Source organism: Festucalex cinctus, chromosome 12, assembly GCF_051991245.1.
Source record: "Festucalex cinctus isolate MCC-2025b chromosome 12, RoL_Fcin_1.0, whole genome shotgun sequence".
Lineage (NCBI taxonomy): Eukaryota > Metazoa > Chordata > Actinopteri > Syngnathiformes > Syngnathidae > Festucalex > Festucalex cinctus.
The window spans coordinates 11,788,021-11,810,930 of NC_135422.1; the positions used below are offsets into that span (position 1 = coordinate 11,788,021).

At 41.6% G+C, this 22,910-nt stretch overlaps 1 protein-coding gene across 2 annotated transcripts in view; it reads right to left on the reverse strand.

Annotated features, from left to right (window-relative positions):
- LOC144031603 (sprouty-related, EVH1 domain-containing protein 1-like) overlaps positions 1 to 22,658 on the reverse strand; it is a 34,017-nt gene extending 11,359 nt beyond the window's left edge. The window contains exons 1-4 of one of the 2 annotated variants that reach the window (XM_077538912.1): positions 22,555 to 22,658; positions 21,838 to 22,466; positions 7,359 to 7,629; positions 1,000 to 1,168 (exon numbers count right to left, since the gene is read on the reverse strand). In XM_077538912.1, coding sequence (XP_077395038.1) covers positions 1,000 to 1,168; positions 7,359 to 7,629; positions 21,838 to 21,869 — 472 coding nt within the window. In that variant the 5' untranslated portion in view covers positions 21,870 to 22,466; positions 22,555 to 22,658. Of the gene's footprint in view, positions 1 to 999; positions 1,169 to 7,358; positions 7,630 to 21,837 lie in introns of both variants that reach the window. The other variant, XM_077538911.1, reaches the window with a different exon arrangement.
- Between the last annotated feature and the right edge of the window lie 252 nt (positions 22,659 to 22,910).

A 22,910-nucleotide genomic window follows, 5' to 3' on the forward strand; every position in this document is an offset into this window, starting at 1 on the left:
ATGATGCATTTTTGTCGACTAATGAAGACGAAACCAAAATGTACTTATCTTAAAAACTGGACTAAAATCTTTGGACATTTTAGTTAATGAACAAAAATGAAATGAAAATTATATGATTTTGTAAAATCTTGTCTCTCCTAATCTGTCAGTGTGACACTGTCATGTGACACACCCTCTTTCAAATCATCAGCTTGTAAGTGTGACATGCACAAACAGAAAGGAAGTTGGATTCACAGTTAAAGTTAAAAAAAAAAAAAAAAAAAAAAAGTAAATCATAGTTATAAACATAGCATTAATCCAATGGCTACAACGTTCAAACAATAATAATCCGACTGCTAACTAATGCTGGTTAACTTACTAGCTCAGAGCATGGACTCAGTAGCCACTTGTTGATAAACTAATTGTGTGTCAAGCGGTTTCTCATAAAAAAAATATTTAAAAAAAAAAAAGATGATAAAATTTTATGTGAAATAGTTTTACATCTAAAATATACAACATTATCTGCTGACAAAAAATAAACAGAGGGTAAAATGATTGTCCTGACTGGAACTAGACTAAAACATTGACAGTTTTTGTTGACCAAAACTAGACGAATAAAAAGTTTTCTTGGACTAAAATACTAGATTTATCGTTGACTAAAAATGGACTAAATAAAAACAGGATGAGGCTGATTATGAGAAAAACCAACAAGCGTGATTGAAACTGGACTCAATTTAAAAATGGATGATAAAATAAACACCAATTGATATCAGGTCTTCTTTGGCATGTTGGTGATTGTAAATCGAATGAAAACTGACCTGACACTTTTTTTTTTCTTTTTTTTTTTTTACACTCTTCTAAAGGATGTGCAGGGTTTGTAGGGGCAGCTGGCACTAACAAGATAACACAGGAGGGGTCGGTGCTTAGCATTTGGAGACATCCTTAATCACTAATCAGCTCACTGTATCTCACATGGAATGCACGCCAACATGAACATGTCCTAAACAGGTGGCCGCCCACCTTGGCTGATGTCCTCAATGGCCCGGCGTATGCCTCGGTCGAAGGCGCGAGCGTCGGCGGGGCTCTGGAAAGTCAGCCCGAACTTTTTGTCATTGATCCTCCAGTGGTGAAAGATGGGGTTGACCTTGTTGTACACGAGGCCTTCCTGCAGGGCACACTCCAGCACCACCTCGGAGGAAAAAAAAAAAAAGAGAAAGAAAGAAATGGACAATCAAGTCATTTTGCTAACAAGCCTTGGCGATAAAAACAGATGAAGAAAGTTGAACAATGTTTTTTTTTTTTTTTTTAGTAACCTAAAAAACTGCAAGTGTGAAAAGGTTCGAGGGACATTAAACCACTCAGGTAATTTATGGCTCAAGACATCAATGGATTGATTCTGATTTGTTCATCTGCACATACATCAAAACATAAATTGCTGTTTCAGGGTTTGTTTGTTTGTCAGCTTTTCTGTAGCTAGTCTTGTTAGTTTTATTATCTAAAATATGGCCCATTCAATCATTCCATTAAACATGAGCAGTTGAATAAACCCTCTCAAACCACACATCTCTGATGTTTCTGAAATAGGACAAAACATAATAATCACGGTTTTTTTTTTTGTTTTTTTTTTTAAGGCCAATTTGTAAACCATATTTTGAAAATGGTGGTCTTGTTTTAATTACAGATGTCTTGGAAGGAGGCAGTGAGGGAAGAAGGGGCTTTGAGTGGGTTTTTGGAGGCAGACAGTCAAAAGTGTGCGGTGGAAAGACACCATTTCCAAAGCCTATTATTAATCAGGGCTACTGAGCCGCCTCCTGGCCTTCCTCTCGGGCAGATTAAGTGAAATGAGAGACAGCCATTACAGTCTTTGAGGTTTTGACAAAAGTGCACGGGAGTGGCTTAAACGGGGTGCGAATATGCCGTGGCGGCCCGTGTGATAGAAACCATCCGTGACCAGGAGGCTGTGTTTGCGTGGTGCAAAATCCTTGGTGGTAGTATAAGATTGGTAAACGATTACTGCAATAATAAAAAAGTAAATGTTGGGTTGAGTTTTCCGTTGTATGATTTGGATCAGGTAATAGAATGCGTAGCTGAGCTACAGATGTGACGGTTTCCATTTTAATGTCGCAATTGTGATTAGAGCTGGGTATCGATTCAAATTTCCTCAATCGATTCAATTTCATTATGTCTAATGAGATAAATTTTGAGTATTATTGATGTACATTTAACACGGAAAACGCAGATAGAATGTCAAATTTAAGGTATCCCAAACCGTAGACATTTTACACAAGGTTAAAGAATCATTGAGCAAGAATGCTTTGTTATTGTGATATAATTCATTGATTGTTCCATACCTGACCTATTGCATTGAAGTGTGGGGGTGTGCAGCCAAAACCTACACTGTACCCATCTTTCTTTTACAGAAATGTGCTATTCGTGTCGTTTTTGGTTGTGGATGCAGAGACCACATCAATCCAATATTTATACAATTAAAAATTTTAAAACTGAATGAATTGATGATGTCTAACCGCCTCAAAATAATGTATGAAGCCCATCATGACAGTTTACCAACTAACATGCAAATCTTTTTTTTTTTTTTAAGGGAAAATGAGGACAAATTAAGAGGAGCAGATATTTTTTCCAAACCTAAATACCTAATTTTTTTGTGTTATTTAGGAGTAGATATCACAAGTTTGAGTTCTTTCTGTCCCCTTTGATTTATTTTTTTCTTTTAAAGATATTTTTTTTTAAATTGAATCTTAGGGACTAAGCTTAAACGCTGCTCAGCTAATGGTTGAGAGACTTTTGTCCGTAAATTTTTTCATTCAGTGTCAGACAACGAGCTACCAAGTCCTAACTTGAATTCCACCTATGCCGTCGCAAGCGTATCACAAAATGTTTTTCTCTGCCTTCCAAAGAAAAGATGGGCCAAGGGTTAAGCCGGAGGGATGAAGGGAAGAAGAGAGGGATGGACACTGAGGAGGATGGTGTGGGATCAGGTAATAAAAGGGAGGAGGATGGGGTGTCTGTGCCTCTGGGGCTGATTGCGGAAGGCGAGACTGAACGGAGCCGGAGCAGGTAAGATGAGCGCCACACGGTGAGGGCTGCACAGACATGGTAGGAAGTATTGCGTGTTGCGAGGGAAGGACAATACACAACGTTGCATTCCACAAGCCAGGCTTGGAGGTGACAGGAGAGGCAATGTTGCATGAGGGGGACAGAGATAGTCGGAGGTGTGATGCGCCGGAAAGCAGACACGGAGATAGAGAAGATCTTTGAACTCTTGGTTTTGTGAAGAGTTTGCAAAAAAGATAAGCCTTGTTACAGAATCAGCGAATGATTGAAGATTTTCTTTCATGTGTTCTGTGATCATTCAAGACTGATTTTTTTTTTTTTTTACGCTCACCATCTATTGTGTTCACAGAGTCACAAGGTAGTCACATATGTAACATTATTGGCACTCGCACTTTACAAGCCGGGTGACACCGATAGTCTCACAGATAATAAACCGCATTTGGCTGGCAAAGCTCAACAAACAAGCAACATGCACATATCGAGAGAGAGAGAGAGAGAGAGAAAGAGAGAGAGAGACCTTGCAAAAAAAGAAAAGCTAATTTTGATGAGCCAGGAAGGCGCCACCATCACAGCTGTGAGCAATCCTAGGAGGCTGAGACGAGCAAGGCAGTAAGCTCAGCTCGAGATCTGACACAAATCCAAGAGCCGGTGTCGTAAGAACTCGTCAACCAATTAGTTTTTTTTTTTTTTTTTTAAGATAGAGTGAGGTAGAGGGAAGAGAAAGAGAGAGAGAAATTGGTGGCTATATGGAGAGCCAGCTGAGTCATCACTGGTACACTTTGTGCCGCATCACTGCGCATCACAGCCACATTCCCACCACCTCTTCTTATTCTATCTGGCGCCACCTATGATTACTTTGACGGAATTTGACATTTTCCCCTCGATACCTTTCTCATGCACCTAATAACGTCACACGCCGTTACACATACCCACCAGTGTTCTTCTCAAGAAATTTAAGGTTACAATCAGGGTTGGGAACAATTTGTTACCTTATCTTTGTTCAGTCACAACAAACTCAAAGAGCGATATCAGCATTATTTTGAGAACAGAAGAGTGTGCATTCACAAATAACACTTGAGTTTGCCAAAGTTGATGCATAATAATACTATACTTACTTCAAGTTAAACAAAACATTCATATTTATTTTTGCAAAGAATTCCCACAATAATCACGCCACTTTATACTCACTTGATCTCTGCTTAGTAATGTGTTGAAAATAGATGTGCTTTAGAGCTAATTATGCTCAACTAAGCTAGCTGGAGAAGCTTTAAAATGCACCAAGACTGGTTTAACCGGGAATGACAATTTAGTGTGAGATGCTTTGCTCTCAGAGAGTTGTAATGGGGCATACTTTGACGATGGTAAACTTGTTCATTGCCAGTTTCTTAAAAACAAAAACAACGTCAGCTGCAGTTTGTCAAGCTAACAGGCAACTCGCGTCATTTGCATAATGAATACACTACAGTGTGTAGTGCACAAACATGGAATGTGTTGACGATGGTCGACTAATCAGGATTTCATTAACTATAATGATTTTTTTTTTTTACATGTTACCTCCAGTAATATGAAATGTAGTTATGCGTACAAATTCATGTTCCCCTAGTCTCCAAGCTCCACCTCTTTGAACACAGTGTGTCGCAAATTTTTCAAAATCTCAAAGTTACCTACTGCATAGTTTCAAGGCAGACATTTTGTGCCAACCAATTTTTGCGGTCGACTTAACTGAGTCATCCATTTTTCCCCAAGCCCTAAAACATATAATTTATCAACATATGTTTATTTGATTTTATTGGTATTTTTACATTATTGACGTCCTTATGTGACGTACCCCTGTTTGAAAGGCTTTCCATTTCAAAAACTGTAACCAGGAAGTTGTGCACCAGAAAACAAACCGTGGCAAACCCACACAGATGAGAACGCAACCTCATTGGTGGAGATAATTACGGTATGTCAATAACTTCTGTTGTCAACTCGCTGATGGTTCCTAACAATACTGTGGCAAGAGGAACAGATAATGTCACGCCTTGCTGTCTTGTATGACTAACATTATTCGTCTGTGGGTTTGTCTGTGGTGGTTGTTTTTCTTGGACTCATCGTTGTTTTCGTGCTGATGCCCTCAAATAGTCGGCAGAGCTGTGGCCCGTGCCAGGCAATCCGGCGCTGGGTGGCATCCTGACAGACCTACATATGGCTGCGTGTTTGTTGTGGTGACTGGGGTAGATGCTGGCGGCAAGCTGGGTGTTTTACCACTTCCCAGAACCGTCGTCGGGGTCTCTGAGCCATGTGTATGCCCCGGCCTGTACGACGGCATTCCCGTCACACCCTTTCCTGTGCCACACACACACATACATAGTAATGCTCTTAAAGGCCTTGAACACAAAACACATAAAATGGTCTCAGTCAAAGGCGATTCAGACGCCAGGCAGCCTGCGAGCCGCCAATGTCGAAGCATTAAAAGGCCACCAGAGCCTCTACGTCACTGTTTGCCACAGCTTTCTGACATCACTTTCACACTTTAATTACCAGTCTGGATTATCCCACAACATCTACTCCATCACTTTTACATCCACCACACAGCTCTTGGAACAAGAAGGTCACAAGGGCTAAAGTCTTAAAGACTAAGATAGAGACGCTATTACATTGACTGGAAGGAAGGAAGACAGTGACAAACTGACAATGTGTGGGAACGTGACTTTAAATCATCAGTGTTGTATGGGGTAATGAACAAACAAACAATTAATCAACGAGTAAACAATAACTGAAGCAAGCCAAGACCAGGATGTTACGTGCAAGTGCAAGAACAGATCATTATTGTATTCAAACTTGTAGCAGAACATAAAAACAACAGCTTTTAATACTCCTGGAGACAAAACTTGAGGTCACGATTTCGCAAATCTTCTATGATTCGATTTTTATTGACGATTAATCGAATTAATTTGATTGATTGCCCAGCCCTAGAACTAAATAATATAAAAATTGACCCGACATGATATCAAATGAAATTGTAGACATCAATATAATTAAATTGAACCATGACCTAAGTGAGGGTTCACACCTCTAGTTCCGATGCAGAAATTGCGCATAATCTCTCCATGTATAACACGCTAAAGAGGGATAGGGCGTCATTTGACAAAACCTTCTGAGGCTAGAATGGATGACATCAAATAGGAGTGGGAGAAGGCCAAAAATAACATTCTTTTACTCCGAAAATATGAGTAATGACAGTGACATTAATGAACTGTTAAGCAGCATATCGTTTTCTTCATAAAGAGGCGTGACTGAAACAGTAAGAGAGCTCATTTTGGATACCGATGTTGTTGTGTGTTGCATGTCACACGTCTGTCTCAGAACATCACAACACTCTCTCACACTGCATATACTCCAAAGCTCGCTACCATTGTGCGTTTTTTGGAATAAATTTGATGACACGGTCTATACGTGAAACACCACAAGCGAGCACGTTTTCAGGCACTTTATTTGGTACTAATTACAAGGGTGACTATATGTTTCCACAATATATTTCATCCTGTGAGCAAAGTAGGTTTCCCACATCCTTCATCCATCATTCTCCACTCCTGAGTAATCTGCCCTTCTCCAAGATGATGTAATCATGCATCACAGCATCACGCAGCTTGCTCCTATTTTCAGATACCTGCGCCAGAGAGGCAAGTTGAACAACGCTTCCTGGGCGAGTGCCTTTGAGAATGACAGACGTACGGGGGATGGTGGTGACATCATCCCAAAGAGACGGACACTTTCAGATTTTTACATTTGAGTGAGTGTGAAAGAGTGAATGACTAAACAGCAGAGGTGGGCAATTCCGTCTCTCCGTCAGCCCCGTGGTTTACGGATGCCCACGTTTTTTTAGCGAGTGCCAATATCTGGGCAGAAATTCAATGTTTAGGGCGACTAAAATAAGCATCATTGTGGGTAAAAATGCGACTGGAGGAGTAAAGTGAGGGTTACATTCGATGGTCGGCGTATTTAATAAAAGTATACTAGGAACAGCTGTTGCAGCGGTATCCTTAGTATCAACAACTAACCACAAGACCATAGGCAAACCAGGGCCATTTGTTCTGGAAGTTTAAGGAAAACACTTAAATCACAACTATAACCATCCAGAACACAAATGTCCTCTTTCCCTCTAGGATGCTCTCAAACATGAGACACCATGAATCCACAAATCCACAGCAGCTGCACGATGGCATCAAGTCAACATGAACCCAAATCTCAAAGGAACGTTTCCAACACCCTGTGGAGTCTGCAATAGGCGGTCTAACAAGACTACTAGATCAAGTGATCCTTACCAGTTTGTCTTTGAGCCGCTCCCCCTTTATGTAGAACTCCACAGCTGTTGGACTGGGGCTGGGGCTGGGACTGGACGTCGGACTGGGGCTACAAGGGCTGAGGTTGCCTGTGCTGCCCCGGGTGCCGCTGCTGTGGGTGCTGCCGCTGTCCTCCGCCTGGCTGACCTTGTAGACGGTAACACAGCTGAGGCCCCCGCCGCCCAGGGGAAGCCACCCGCCGCTGGAGTCATCCCGCGTCATGACCACTGCTCTCACACGCGCATAACTGTTACTGTGGAAAGAGAGAAGAAACATGAATAAGTATGGTAAAGACTGGTGCATCTAACCTACACAAAATAATCAGACATTAAAAATATATTAAATACATTGTCGCGCATTTCAACACTGTCAATGTCAGATAAAAAGGCTGTATCTCTATTTTATGATATAGATGCTAACTGTTGTTAGCAGTAAGTAGCATAAGCAATAAAACACATTTTTATAACAGCACGAATATACAACCTATATATATATATCTATCACTATATACACCCCCCCCCCCACCCACCCCACACACACACTAACACTAAGACTAATATTAACTAGAGCAGAGACCACCACCCATAATCAAAGTCTCAACTGATTTTCACACAACCAAAGTCCCTCCAGTCCTTTAGGTGGTAATAATGCACAAAGCACCTGACTGGAAAAAACCCATATGTGCCTTCTCTGTTCAGTCGCAAAGAACAGGCTGAATATAAAACAAGTTGAACAAGGACAAAGATTCACGCATCACGGCTGGCTAAAATATTATATACTGTATATTTTTGTGGTCTATGATACAGAACTACAGCAACTAATGCACTGATGTACTACTACTACTACGACTACTACAACAACACGTAAATATTAATTCAGCATGTTTAAACGTGACTGGAAAGTCACTGACCATTTGTTCAAGCGCCACTGTTAATTTCCAACTGACGTATAATTTCCAACAAAAAAACAAAACAAACCTCAAGTCATTTCTTAGCTACAAAAAAGAAATTAAGGTGAATTTCCTTAGCTTAGTCCATGTCACCACTATATGTGTATGACCGTGCGGGCACTGTTGTATCACTCAACAGTAAATAAAAAACAATCATAAATCCTATTTGCACGCCCCCCCAGCGTCTCGTTACATTTTCTGCTGGCTCACCAGCGCTGTAGCCTCGCTGCATCTTCACCTGCAGTCAGATGTTCGCTGATTAGATAACACAAACTGCATTAGACCACCGGAAATGATAAAGGTCAGAGTGTGCTGAGGGCAGCGTTTTGTACGGACTCCTGGTAACATATTAAAGATTTGACAAGCAGAAAGAAACGAGTAGAGGATGTGACACATGGCTGGGTGTCTGATGTTGTGACTGTTTTGTATCTTTTAAAGGTTTCTTCTCAGGATAACCACCATATGTAAAATTGTTAATTTGAGGCCCAAGAAAGTCCCTGACTGAAAACGGCGCATCTTGGTACGCTCCCATTTTAACCCTGCCCCTTTGAATCTTGTCAGCTCAATGTGGTAACCTTTGCTCTGCCACCTTCCACACCCTTGACAAAGATCATTGCTGGGATTATCAGTTAACAATTCATCTGTTGCATCAGAAAGTTTTGTTCTGAGATTCAGAACTCATTTTGATAAACGACGAGATGGGCAAATATCAATCAATTTGTTAATTTCTTAAAAAGCCATATTTACATGTGAGTTATTTTAATATTGAATAAATCCAATGATTTCCACATACATCATACTCTGACCACAAACTGCACATCTCAAACAAAAGTGTGACATTTCCCAGGTAGAGGCTTATACCGAACTAATATCCAGTGGATGTGATGTGCTGTGCTCTACTAATTACCAAACAATGCAGTTCAGTCTCACTGGTCCTACATTTCCAGTCAGCAACAATGTAAAAACTCATCCAAGCAACTCCTGAACAAAAAAAAACATGAACAGGTATGCATTGCAATTAACTAGATTCACCCAACTAATGAGGTGACAGGTTGACTAGTATATTCTACTAAAGTTACATGGACAGTATACCGAAAAGTAGCTGTTTGTTCCACGTTTGGGAAAGGCAAACCCTTTAATCTTTTCTACCAAACATTGTGTAGGCAAGATGAAAGCTACGTAGCTAGCTTTACACCACACCAGTATGAACTAACATAAGTTAGCAATGAACATGAACATTGAACAGGGAAACATAACAGTCAAAATCCCCAAATATTTCCTATAAATTATATATTTTGTGTTCTTTCCATTAGTCCTGTTTGTACATTGCCACCACTTTTGTCACATATTTTAGTTCCATTTCCCACTTTTAACGATGACTAGTAGAAATGTCTGAACACAAGTTAAAATCCCTTCCCAGTTAGTCATATCCTTGAAAGTATAAAACAATTCAGATCATGCCACTCAGCTCTCAAGCCAAATGATGATGATGTTTGCTTTCCAAATATGATTCCTGTTTGTATTCATATTGTGTTTACTCCCTAATACTGCCCCTAAGTTGGACATCATTGGCTCTGTAGCATGGAGCAAGAGAACAACAGCTTCCCTTACAAGCTCCCAGCACCGCCCTTTCTGGTCACACCTTTTTTACAGCGCCAAAGAGGCCGTGTGCCACTTTACATCACGACCCCTGGCCTCATCACAATAAAAATGCATTTTGGAGCAATTTACAAGCAGGAAGAGTTGGAAATACAGAGGCTGTTAAAGCCCCCCCCCCCTCACTTCAATAAAGGATGTGGGGGTGATGGGCGCAGGAGGGGCTGTCAGTCAGGCAGGGGTCCCTGGGGTGAACAGAAGGCAGGCGGTGGTGTCGCTCAGCCATGACCAGGGCACAATGACCAGGACCTGACCCTTCAGAAGTACCATCTCACACATGCCAGCACACGGACACTCACAGGGAGGGGGATAGAGGGTCTAGACCCTTAAGAGGAAGTTAATGTGCTTTTATTTCACACCCATTGTAGTACAAGACCTCAAAGAGGAACAACAGAGTTAAAAAACAGTAAAGCCAAGTAGATACGTGGGCTAATCTTTCCTTTTCTTTTTCTTTCCAGAAACAGAAAGTGTTCCAATGTGTGCAAAACACACATGGAAATTTAGACCAGGATGGTGCAGACAAAGGCTGTCCTCCACGCCTCTCGCTGGGAGCACACAGTCCACTGGACACACAATCGAGAGCGGAAGCACATCAGCTGGCCTGGGCCTGCGAGTCCCATTGAATGGAGGGGGGGGGGGAAGAAAGAGCCTCCCATTCCAAATTATTCTGCTGGATGACTGACTTCATTTCCGACCAAAAGCAAGAGAGAAAAACAGAAAAACAGGGATAGGGGGTGGCAGTTGGAGGGAGGAGAACGTATTGCAGGACCATGGGGGAGGGAGGGAGGTGGTGGCGGATGGGAACAGGGTGGAGACCAAGGTGACAGTCAACAGCTCCCGACTGCATGTGAATGTGAATAGAGCCTTTTCTATTCACAAAAAGGATGTACGTAGGCATTCACCGCCTCCATAAAAACGGGGAATTTGCATTAAGGGAATTGGCAATATTTGACTACCGTATTTCCTCTAAATGATGCCGTGCCCCAATTAGTCAACGGGTGTGTCATCCACTTATAAATACTTAGAAAATAGACCCCTCCTTTTCCTCTCCTGGGAAAAAAAAACAAAAAAAAAACAGGTCGTAACTGTATACATCAGTTCATAGAAACCATTATTCGCGCATGTCGACTCAACTTAGTCCATTTGAACTCCGTTGCAAACCAAAACAGCAGCACGTCTCTAAACTATATTACGGCATTAAGATGTTGTAAACAAGTTCCGTGCACAATACTGAAGACGAGCCGACATTATTGTGGCGACAATAACCAGGTTTATATGGAGACTCTTTTGTCATTCCAAATTAAGATTTCTTGTCATTTTTTTAACATGCGACATGATTTATTCCGATCTGTCGTTTATATGCTTTAGTTTGACATTGAGTTATCAGATATTTTTCAGAAAGAAAAAAATGTATATCTTCTTTTTTTTTCTTTTTTAATCGAAGTTAAGACTTAAGACCTCTCATTCCCTAAAAGTCAAGTAAAGTCAAGTAACCACAAGGACGGTGTGTGATATTATACTACTATTTAAAGAAATGCTACTTTTATACATTTGAAAATTTAGCTTTTTTTAAGACTTTTGAATGCTTTAATATTATTCCCAAAATGTAATGGTACAAATGAAGACCCCGACCCTAGTAAGTCACCTTCCCCTGGATCTGCAGGTGAATAAATATAGTCCCTAGCACTATACTCTTAAAGAACGTGAGCACAAAGAGCATGAGTTTGATGGTGTTCAAAAAAAAATTTAAAATAAAAAAGATTTTGAGTGGAAGGAGGAAGACAAAGTAGGACGTTGTGGTGAAGAGAGGGCGTGATGGTATAGCACGTGCAGACCAGGCAGGCCGGGGCCTCGAGGCCGGCTGCTCTAGTGTGTGCCGGAGAAGGGGGATCCTGGGACAAGCATTTCCTAAGTGGACAAAGTGGCCGTTTGTCTACTCGCTCTGGCCCATGGCTCACTAGGCTCCAGTATGCCATCATGCTTTTGCTTGTGTCTCAGTCTTTGGCTTCCTATCCCGATGGTGGGAGGTGGGTGGATGGCAAGGGGGGTTGTGGGGGGGGGATACTGAAAGAAAGACACGAAGAGGAGAAGGAAGAGGAGGAGTGACGAATGAGAGGAGAGAGAAAGGATGTGGCCTGAGCCCTGGGAGCCGGCCAAGTCGCCCTCCCTTCGCTCCGCTCTGTCTCCCCCTTCTACCAAAACCCCTCCCCGCCTGCCTCTCGCCACACAATGGCTGCTTCTCTGCTGAAATTTCACGTTATTGGATGCCGGGCCTGGAGTTTTGTACTCCCACAATGTCCAGGCAGTGGAGCATGCTGCAGGGGAGACACACTCTGCAAGCTAAAAGCTGGAAAACCATTCCTCCTTTCATTAACATCAGAAAAGGGGAGAAAAGTCCCCCCTCTAAACTCATTTTTTCCATCTGCCCATCGCTCCTCTGCATCAAAAACTAGAGAACGTTGTCCAGCTCCACTTGACAGATTTGGCTTGTAGGACTTTAAGCGTTTGTGAGAAAGAAATTCATTAAAATATCATTGGCAAAATAAACAAGCTACTTATCCCAATCCGATTCTGTAGCTTATCCTCTGTTAAGAAATGAAGGGCAATGTGTAAAAGCTAAGCGAGGTTTTAAACAAATCAAGTCAGATTTTACCACAGACAAAACACAAGAAAACCAGGTGTATAGTTTAATATAAACAACAACATGCAATCTGGGCCGCGACCGTCGATTCCAGCAGTGCGATTGCCAGCTAGCTAATTAGGCGTGGTTCAAGGGCTCTAAATAACCAGCCAAGTTGAAGGGCAGCGCTAAACAAATGACATGACCCAACATGGATGCAGAGCAAATTATGACACAAGGACAACAACAAGACGGCTCATCGGGGTGCTTTATGTTAGCCATTAATAAAAGCCGAATCCGTAATTGGACAATGCCCACAAAACAGGCTGCGTTTGCACGCCTGCTTTATTAGCTGCGCTGAAAGCCAATACTTTGCCTGTAGAAGGAGAAGTGAAAGAGAAATGCGACCGTATCTTCTTGCAACACCTCGAGGGTGCTGGTGAGTCATCTCTCTCACAAGAACATTCGGCCAAAGCTACCAACTGACTCAGGAAAAATAACACTCTGTAGCACTAAACAATGAAAATACATTTTACCTCAAAATAATGTTTGCTCAGCCCCTTATACAAAATAGCAAGAAATGTGTTGACAAATTACCCAATTGTTGTCCAGCCACGTTAGCCAGGAGCAAACATAAAATGTACTTGAATGCTGCTCGTGTTTCCTTAGTTGGGCATAAATTATACATTTTTCCCAAATTGGTTGATTTGTTTAAAAACTTATTGCAAATTCAGTTTTCCACGTTGACCAGAAACGCTTTCTCACCGCAATAGAAATGAAATACCATTTCTGATATCATCCGATTTCAATTTGCGTTTACACCTGACCAAACAGGGATGCACGATAATATCGGTGGCCCATAATTATCGGCAATTATCGACCAATTTGACGTCATACAGATAAACCAGATAATAAAGAAATCAGCCGATAATAATAAACTTGCCGTGTAGGTCCATCTGTTGTGGCTCAAGTTGTGTCCAACTCTTCAACCCCACCTCCTCCTATGGTAGTGTTGCATATTTGTGATGTCATAATGCGTGACCTCGTGTTCACAGAAAAAGCATCATGGCCACATGGCAGTCACCAGTTTGGGCTTTCTTTACTGTCTCCCCAAAATATTACCCTTGCAGGGTTTTGATGCGTTTTTAAAACATGATTGTTTTGTTTTGACAAACTCAAAATGAGTTATTGGTTATCTTTGAAGCAGAGACAACAATAAGAGCTTCATGGTGCTTCACACGTTTCAATGTATTTATCCATGTAAACTTATAGTAGGACTCAAAAGTATATTTACATTCAAGTTAATCTTGTATACAATTACCAGCTAACTTACTTATCGGTTATCAACATCGCTACTTTCTAAATCATCGGTTTATTGGAATCTGTTGAAAACAGCATTATCGTGCATCCCCAGAGAAAACAAAATACAGTCCGCTTAAAATGAACTACCGGTAAACGGTGGTTGTGTCAAAGGCAGACTGTTAATCGTTGGATCCACAATAGCTGTTATTTGAAAATATATCAGACAGCCAACCCACCACCACCCAAACATGAAAAAAAAGGCACAGACTAAGTAGATTTTAATTTAAACCACACGCATTCCGATAAATTAAAACCTTGCGCCTGACATTACCAGGGGCTGGGGATCAACAACAGAAGAGGAAGCACAAGTTTTGACTGTTCCACAGCGTCGTCCATGTCTGCTTTGATGTTCGAGTAGTCTCGAGGGATTGTGATTCTAATTGTAGTTATTCTAACTATAGCGGGGTAAGGCTGGGAAGATGCAGGGATGAGGCAGTAATGCTATAATCATACTCTAGCAGACCTTAATGTAAGAATTTGGGTAGTTTCTATCATCAGTACTGCGAGGCCCAGGTTCACGAGCAATTACGTCCAAGCTGAACTTTTTCCAGCAATGTTAGTGTCACTTTTTGGAATAGTAGAATAGCTATAAAAATCGGTTAAATGAAGTTGGAACTGATCGTTGATCGTTAATCATGGAAAATTGAGTGCACTCCTAAACTGCAAACAGCAGAGGTGCTGTCTAACCAATCTCAGTGAGTTTGCTATCTAACAAAGTACCACATGACTTCTGCTACGGGAAGCTGAGGGACATCCATGCTACAGCCAATACCTCAAGGGATTTGATCGTGTAGAAACCAAAACACACCCATAAAAAAATAAACATACAAAATGTATCAAGAAAATTCAATCAAATGACAATCTCTAGTGAGTGACTATAAACGTACTTTAAAAACTATCCCAACAAAAACTGCAATTCCTGGATGGACATGCTAGCTACACTATCTTTGCTTTATTATGCTAAGGTAATGCTATCTTAAAGTTAGATATTTATGCAATTACAAAATTGGTTTGTTAAACTCACTTTCAAGTAACCCGGAAACATCTTTCTACTTTTCATAACATAGCATCAGTATTTTTCGTACAAAAATTTAGTAAATGTTTATTGAACGCACGTTTGCCAAGTTGGATTTAAGTTATAATAAATAGCAATTGCTGCCAGTCAAAATAAAACACAATTTTCAAGTATGATCTTCCGCTACAAAATGACTCATTCGCTGAATGATTAAATGAAATGTAATGATTTAAGATCTAGACATATCTCGAGAAACACACACACACACACACCAGCAAAAATACATTTGGCACACACAGAAACCCCTTCCTGTTCGCAAAGGGTTTTGGGAACACCATCAAAGAAACAAGGTTTAGGGTTTACATCTGTGCCCTTTTATGTCTGCGGCCTCGCAGGGAAGAACCATCTCAGGCCAGCTGCAAGCAAAGAGCTCGCAACAAGGCGCAGCCTTCATGGTCCCCACATGCTGCACAACTGCAAACAATATCCACGATTGAGACGCTTATTGCTCAAAGCGTCTCCTTACAGGCACCGAGATATGGTCTGTGAACATCACAGGCCCTCCATGACCAAGACAAAAAGAGCACGTTCTGATGTTCTGCTGTTGCCGTGCTGACCCCCAAGCCGCATAGAGGTGTTTGTCTGAAAAGGTATGGCAGGCCCTCAATAGTGCTGACATTTAAAGCACTTAAATTACTCAAAGAGGAAATGAAAAATACAAGGGGGAAGTGGCTGAGCTTTTAAAAACGCGCAAAATCCAGGCCCGACTCCAACCATGGGAATGGAACATGCTCTCTGTCACAGGCAGTCCGAGTGGTCTGGTTACTCAGATCACCGCTGCCATTAATCACCCAAACAATCACACGGCAGCTTCTAGAACAAGCAGACACTGGATCATAAATATTATGTCTGCAAAATAACTTTAGGAAACATCTCCCACTGAGAGCAAATCATTTTACAATACATGAGCTGTGTGGCTCAAGTAAAAATGTATTACGTCAAATAATAATCAGGAATGTCTTGGGATATCGTTTATCTGAACAAGGTTTTTGCTTGAGCGTATCTGCTATTTCTGTTTTACAACTAAAAGACAAGTTCTCAAATGACACCAGTTCGAGATATTAGCACTATGTAAAAGAAACGTTAGGAGTCGTACACTCACATGTCTGGATTTTAATGGAGGCGAATAAAATGCATCTCACAACCAATCCGCCTTTGAAGTTGCATCAATTTATTACTGAAGCAATGGCATCTACAGAGTATCCTTTAAACCAGTGGTTCTCAAAAACGGTCCTCGAGTACCCCTATCCAGCCTGTTTACTAGGGGTGTTGAAAAAAAATCGATTCGGCAATATATCGCGATACTACAGCACGCGATTCTTGAATCGATTCAATAGGCAGCTGAATCGATTTTTTAACATCCATTTTTGATGGAAAAATATTCAACAAAACGTCTAACTTTCACACCTTAAGTATGGAAGAATGTTATATTAATTGAACATTAAGCCTTAATATTTTATTTCAATTCTGTTCTAACATGAAAAAGGTTACAACCTGTTTGTTAAATACAGTAGCTCACAGTTATAAAACTGAAGTTTCAGATTAATAAATAATAAATTTTCATACAAATCTTACATTGTACATGTACATGTTTACTGAATGGTATTTTCTAAATTTGAGTAAAAAAATCGCAACAATCGACTTGTAAATTCATATTGGGATTAATCGGTATCGAATCGAATCGCGACCTATGAATCGTGATACGGATCGAATCGTCAGGAACTAGGCAATTCACAACCCTACTGTTTACTATGTCTTCCTCAGCCAACAAAGGTGTTTCAAAATATCAGCTAATTAGTAAGATCTGCATGAAGCCTGATAACGATCCTCAGCTGTGCTGGCTGAGGGAGACATGGAAAACAGGCTGGATAGGGGTGCTCGAAGACCGCGGTTGAGAACCACTACTTTAAACTGATATGTGGAAGTTCTTCTATGGAGACAAACAGCCCTCTGGCCAAGGCCAACTATCTTATGGCCTTGAGACTGGATGGATAGTCAGGTGACACCATGAGGGAACATTCTGGTGGTTTGAGTGAAAACCTACTATACATACATCTGAAAGCTCCTCCTGAGGTCATACAATTTGGATTTTTCGGATGATAATTCAGTGGGCTATATCATGTAATTTCCATTATTTCCTGTAGAACAAATTATTCTCAGTGGTGGTGTTCTTAAGGCCCAATGTCTCACAAACATATGCACGCGCACACACACACCACCTATAAACCAGACTGACCTGAAATTTCTCACAACAGTCACACCCGATTTGTGTGCTCACCTATTTTCTGAAGCTGTCATTTTCAGTCATCAGCTAGTGGCAAAACTTAAAGGGATAGTTGGGATTTTTTGACATGAATCTCTATTTCATCCTCACCTCCAGTGGTCTGCGATCAGCACTGACTTACCCCTGACAGCCTTCTGTGACACGAGTTCTGGTCCGGTGTTGGACGAGAGGAAAATAGTCCGGCAAGTTGGCTGGGGCCTCCTAAATAAAGCGTTTTTCTTCTAAGAACAATTTGTGTTCAAAAGAGTGATGCATTTGCATTTCCTGAAAAAAAATTCAGACTCCATTACTGCCAAGCACTATTTTTCTGTTTGTTCGTATCACTGCGCGGCACCCTGCATACAGCTGCAAAAATCCAAACTATCCCTTTAAGCGGTCAGTTGCTTTTTCGTGATGCTGTGGAGGATTTTAGAGGCATTTGAAGTATTCATTCCATGTTTTTTTATTTAAGAAAACTGCACAAAGATGACAACCACTTGTCTCCTTGCTACTACCAGTTTGATACACCCTTCTTAAGTAATATGGTCAACTTAGCGTTAGCATTTTTGGTAACAATTAAAGGTGGGTTCAAGGATATTTTTGTCGCTGCGTCTTCCGGGTGGATCATCTTAACGATTGTTTCGCGATCCTGTCAATCAATCTGCGTAACGACGTTGTGCGCGCTGGATCCTAGCTGCGCATGCGCACTTCGAGTGTTTGTAGCATGTAGCTAGCTTCGTGTAGTGCGCGTCGGATTCAGCCATTCATAGTTGCAGAGCTCCACCGAGCTGACAGCGTACTTTGAAAATAGCTGAGAGCCGCAAGAGGACATCCGTATGAAGCGAGGCCGGCTGCAGAGACTGATGAAAATGATGATGAAGATGAGCTCGGACGTTAGCGACATTTGAGAGGCGTTTCCCCCAGACGAGCAGGAGAGCTGATAAGATGGTCTTCCTCATGCGGTTTTTTTTTTTTTTTTTTAAACGTTTGGCTTCCACTTTTCAAGATCATCATTGAATCCACCATTAATGATATTCATTCAAGACAGTGGAGCCATTGATCATGTTAATGGTTTCCCCCAAAATAATTAGGAAACAGGTAAATATTCAATTCGGATTAGCTCGTAAAACCTACATGTTCAAGGTCAAATCCTGCCATTGGCAAGGACTCAAAAAATATAATCTTTAAAACAAAAACAAAACAAAATCAGGAAATTATTTAGCTTAACAAAACAGTTGCAGGATATCAGCAATTACCCAGGCCCATAAAACACGAGGTCCAGCAGCTGAAAAAGCCATCTCCCTTTGTCGTTACATGACTTGATGAGGGCTGTTTAGGAGGAATGCGTTGAGAAAGCGCCGCCACAGGAATGGGAGTGCAAAACAGCCACAGATGATAAGATCACAACACCCGCATGGCAGATAAAAATGCGGAGCTGTCAAATCAATCACGCTGATAGGAAGAGGACACAGTGAGGGGGACCGTCAGAGATCACCTGACTGGCAACAAGACAATAGCTCGGCACAGCAGGAGTCTTCAGACAATGGGTGCCCTAGCCTATACATGATCATTTCACTACAGGCCAAATGACCTCTCGCTCATAAAGAATGGAGGAACACTTTATTGGACAACAATGACAGCAATCCGCCAGCTTTAGTTACATTTTACGACACATGGCAAACGAGATGCGTTACATGAAGCTTGTGGACCTTACCTGTAAAATACGGTATTTGCTTAACCATAAAATCAAAGAAGTATCTTTCCCTTAGTTCCTGTCCATGGGCAGTCATCCAAACAGCCCAGTGGGCATCACTGGCATGTCATGGCAATTTCATCATTGGTCTAAGGGGCAACATGGAAGATGAAATACAGTATATGCCGTAGTAAGCTAAATTATTATTGCAAAAGAGGACAGAGGAATAAAGCCTTTACTAGCGACGATGGATCAGCACCAATTCACAAGGTCACACCAGAGAGTGTATAGTACTGTACATTAGTTTCGACTATCTCATATCATTCCTTGGCATCACACCATCTTGTGACAAAATTAGTGGACAAATCAAATCAAATTACATCATCACTTGTGTAACCACCTTGTAAATAAATAAAATGAAATAAATAACACACAATGAAGGATAAAAGAATAGAGACGGCTGCTGCAACGTTCAGTATCTCGCTCCCTCTGCGTTTCTATGAATCATACACCCAGCAAGACAGGTGGTGGAATCCTAGCAACAATATTTGGATCACTTCGCCATCTTAGCAGCCGCCATTACGCAGAGAGGAACAAACCATAGCACATCACGTAGGCCCAGTCGCAGTGTTTCCTAACGTGCGGGCCCTGTGGCTGCTTCAGGGAGGCAACAGGAAAAGGCTACAATTCACATGTCAATGATATGTATTCACATCACTTCTCCAAAAACATTTATATTCCTACACCATCTAAGCGTGACCATGAGCAACAGTGACCACAAATGATTCTGTAGCGCAAATGCCATTTGGTGGCGTTTTCAAAACTACATTTCCGATTTAGTTCAATTGTATTTGAAGCAATTTGCTCCATAGTCCAAACTGATGCCATTATAAAACCTTCAGCATTACAAGGAGTATTTTTAAGTAACGTTTCAACAACCACTAATGTAATGGAAAACATAACACAATATCGATCACAAATGACAAGCTTATGTCAGCTAGTGCAAGAAGCGAACGTAGCAATCAACACCTGCACTAAGTGTTAATTGTCAAACCGCACAACTCAAACACAGATACAACTTAACGTTTAAAACAAGGTCGTCAACACTGAGTCCTTACCGGGACATGAAAAAGTAAGCAGAAACTGAGCAAATTACAACCAGTAATAGCACTAAACTGCTGGCCAGCCACTCTCCAAATGGAAAAGGGAAAAATGGCAAAATGCAAACAGAATTTACCTTGCTGGTTGTTTGAAATGAGGTTTAGTCAGGTGTACTGACAACACAGTATGACAGGCTCATGTCCACAACACGTGTGACATTTACGGCATATTTATGACGCTTATCAGTTGTTCGAGGACTAGTGTAATAAAACATATATTTCAAATCCAAACTAAAAACTACAAGTTTTGCCCCACTTTCCAAGCCTTCTTTGCCAAGCCGTCATACACTCCTGGAAGGATTCTTTCAGAACTCTCCGGACTTCCAGACAACCCCTCTTAAGCTCAGAAAAGGGAGAAACAATCATTAAAAAATCATCATCATCATCATCATCATACGTTGCTAGATTGAGTGAGTAGTGAATTTGCTCCCTCACTGTGATGTTTCCGGGAAGAAGTGCGCAAAGGATTTTGAACAGAAACAAGGTAGCCTGCCACAATTCTCACCTCTTCTCGCACACTGAACGAAGCAAATACCCCAGGATGTCTGGTTGCTCACCTGACCGACATTGAACGTAAAAACTTGCAGTTTGCGTTTGAAATATTATCTTTTGTGAGACCAGTCCTGCTGGAACTTTGCCGACACACCTCGTAGGTCGTTCGACCTTCGATTCTCGAGAAAATACAAACACACACACTAATTCAGGTATGTTACGTAAACGCGTAGTTCAAGGACAAAAGCATCTATGCAACGTATTGCCACCTCGCCTTCTGCGAGGCCAGTAATGGAGATTCGGAACATGGGTGTGTTTGACACATTAAAAGTGTGACAGTGTAAATGGCTGAGGGGGGGGGTGAAGAGAAAAAAGGCAGCAGCACATGACTTCCTCTGTGACAAATACATTATCAAAAGACACAGAACAGTGTTGATGTGTTGCGCACGAGCACACACACACACACACACGCACGCACACAAACAGAGAGCGATGGCGTGAAAAGGAAATGTGATCATTGTGTGACCGCGGCTGCAATGCGAAACAGCGCACAGTTGAATGTGAATGGGGCCTGGCAGGTACTTTATGAATGGAGGGGATCATGTGACCGCAGCACCTCCCGAAGCAGATATTTCTCACTGACTGTCAACAAGCGCGCACAAGGGTTCAGCCGTGTAAAATAATACCCCAAAAATTTGTAAAAAAAAAAAAAACACCAAATGGGTTCGGGATACGGAAATAATCACCATTTTATACGTTTCGACGACTTACGAGTTTGTTTGTTTTTTGCGTTTATTTTTTTATGAATGGAGATATGTAAATGAGTGTGATTGAAGAAAAAAAAAAGATCGTCCGCCTTTTGGAAATGAAACATCCATTTTAAAGCGTTTATTGTCATTTTTTACGACAATATGCATCCCCGTTATTATACATAAGCGTATGAATGCTTAAAATGGCGTTTTCGCCCTCGTAATGTAGTCTACATATTAATACACATTCGCTTGAGGGTTTTAAATGAATTACAAGCCAAAATGAGCGTGAATTGTTGAGGATTATACTCATGACGACACACACACGCCATTCAAAAAATATGCATTCATACATAAGCCGTGTCGTATTTATGAAGCAGCACACGTCACGATCGCGTAGCAGCAACATGCTAAGGGTCCAAAAATGAGAATTTGTACTCACTCGTTGTTTGGATTTGTTGAATCTTCACTCATTTTCTTCCTCACGGGGATCCGAGTCCTAGCACTAGCATCGAGGGCGCTGTGGCGGTGGGACAAAATAGCACAAAATTCACCATTTTCCTCCACATACGTACAACTGAGCCGTGTTTTCGTTTGGTGTTTATTAAGGGTGGGGTGCTCGGTAAAAGCGTAAGAATGCTTCCCCTCGGTGAAGAAAAAACAAGCAAAAAAAGGAGAAAAAAAAAAAGGAAAGAAGTGAAGCTAGCGTTAGCCGTTAAATTGCAAGGAGGAAGAATGACAATTTCGCCTTCTCCTCCCTGGAAGTAAAATCCCACCACGACATAAAAATAGCCATCTTCTTTCCAACCAAGCTCCGGTTTGGTGGGAGATAAAATAAAATAAAAAAAAATAGTCCCCGACGCGTTTGTGTATATATCCTCAAAAAACACAGAAAATGTTGAAGAAGCCCGTCACGTTCGGCGGCGTGGCTTGCTGTCGAGCATCCATTCGCCAACTTGAGAGCTCTCCGGGACCACACTTCAAGCAGCGCCTTGTTGGAAAGCCAGCCCCGCTCCGCCAACGTGTCCGAGTAATGTCCGCTTAAAGGCAACCTCGACGCCCGGGAGGGAACTGGAAGGGAGGGAGGGAGAAGGGAGTCGAGGCGCAAAATGTACTTTCTCCACAAATGCTCGTTAGAAGGGAGAGAGAAAAGAAATACTTTTTAATTTCCCCCCTCAGAAGTTGGCGTACATCTGCTTTAATCGAACTCCATTTTCAACAAGGGGAGGGGGAGGCATCGGGAAACTGGGCGGATGTGTAGACACTCTCTCTCTCTCTCTCTCTCTCTCTCTCTCTCTCTCTCTCTCTCTCTCTCTCTCTCTCTCTCTCTCTCTCTCTCTCTCTCTCTCTCTCTCTCTCTCTCGAAAATTAAATCCTTCCGCGGCATACTAGAAATGTTCAATTTCCACGCGCCGCCGCTCGATTTATTATTATGTTATTTCCGATAATCTGCCTTTCAGTCCGACTAATAATGAGTCACGTTAGCGACAAACGACACGAGACAAGCGCGGGTTT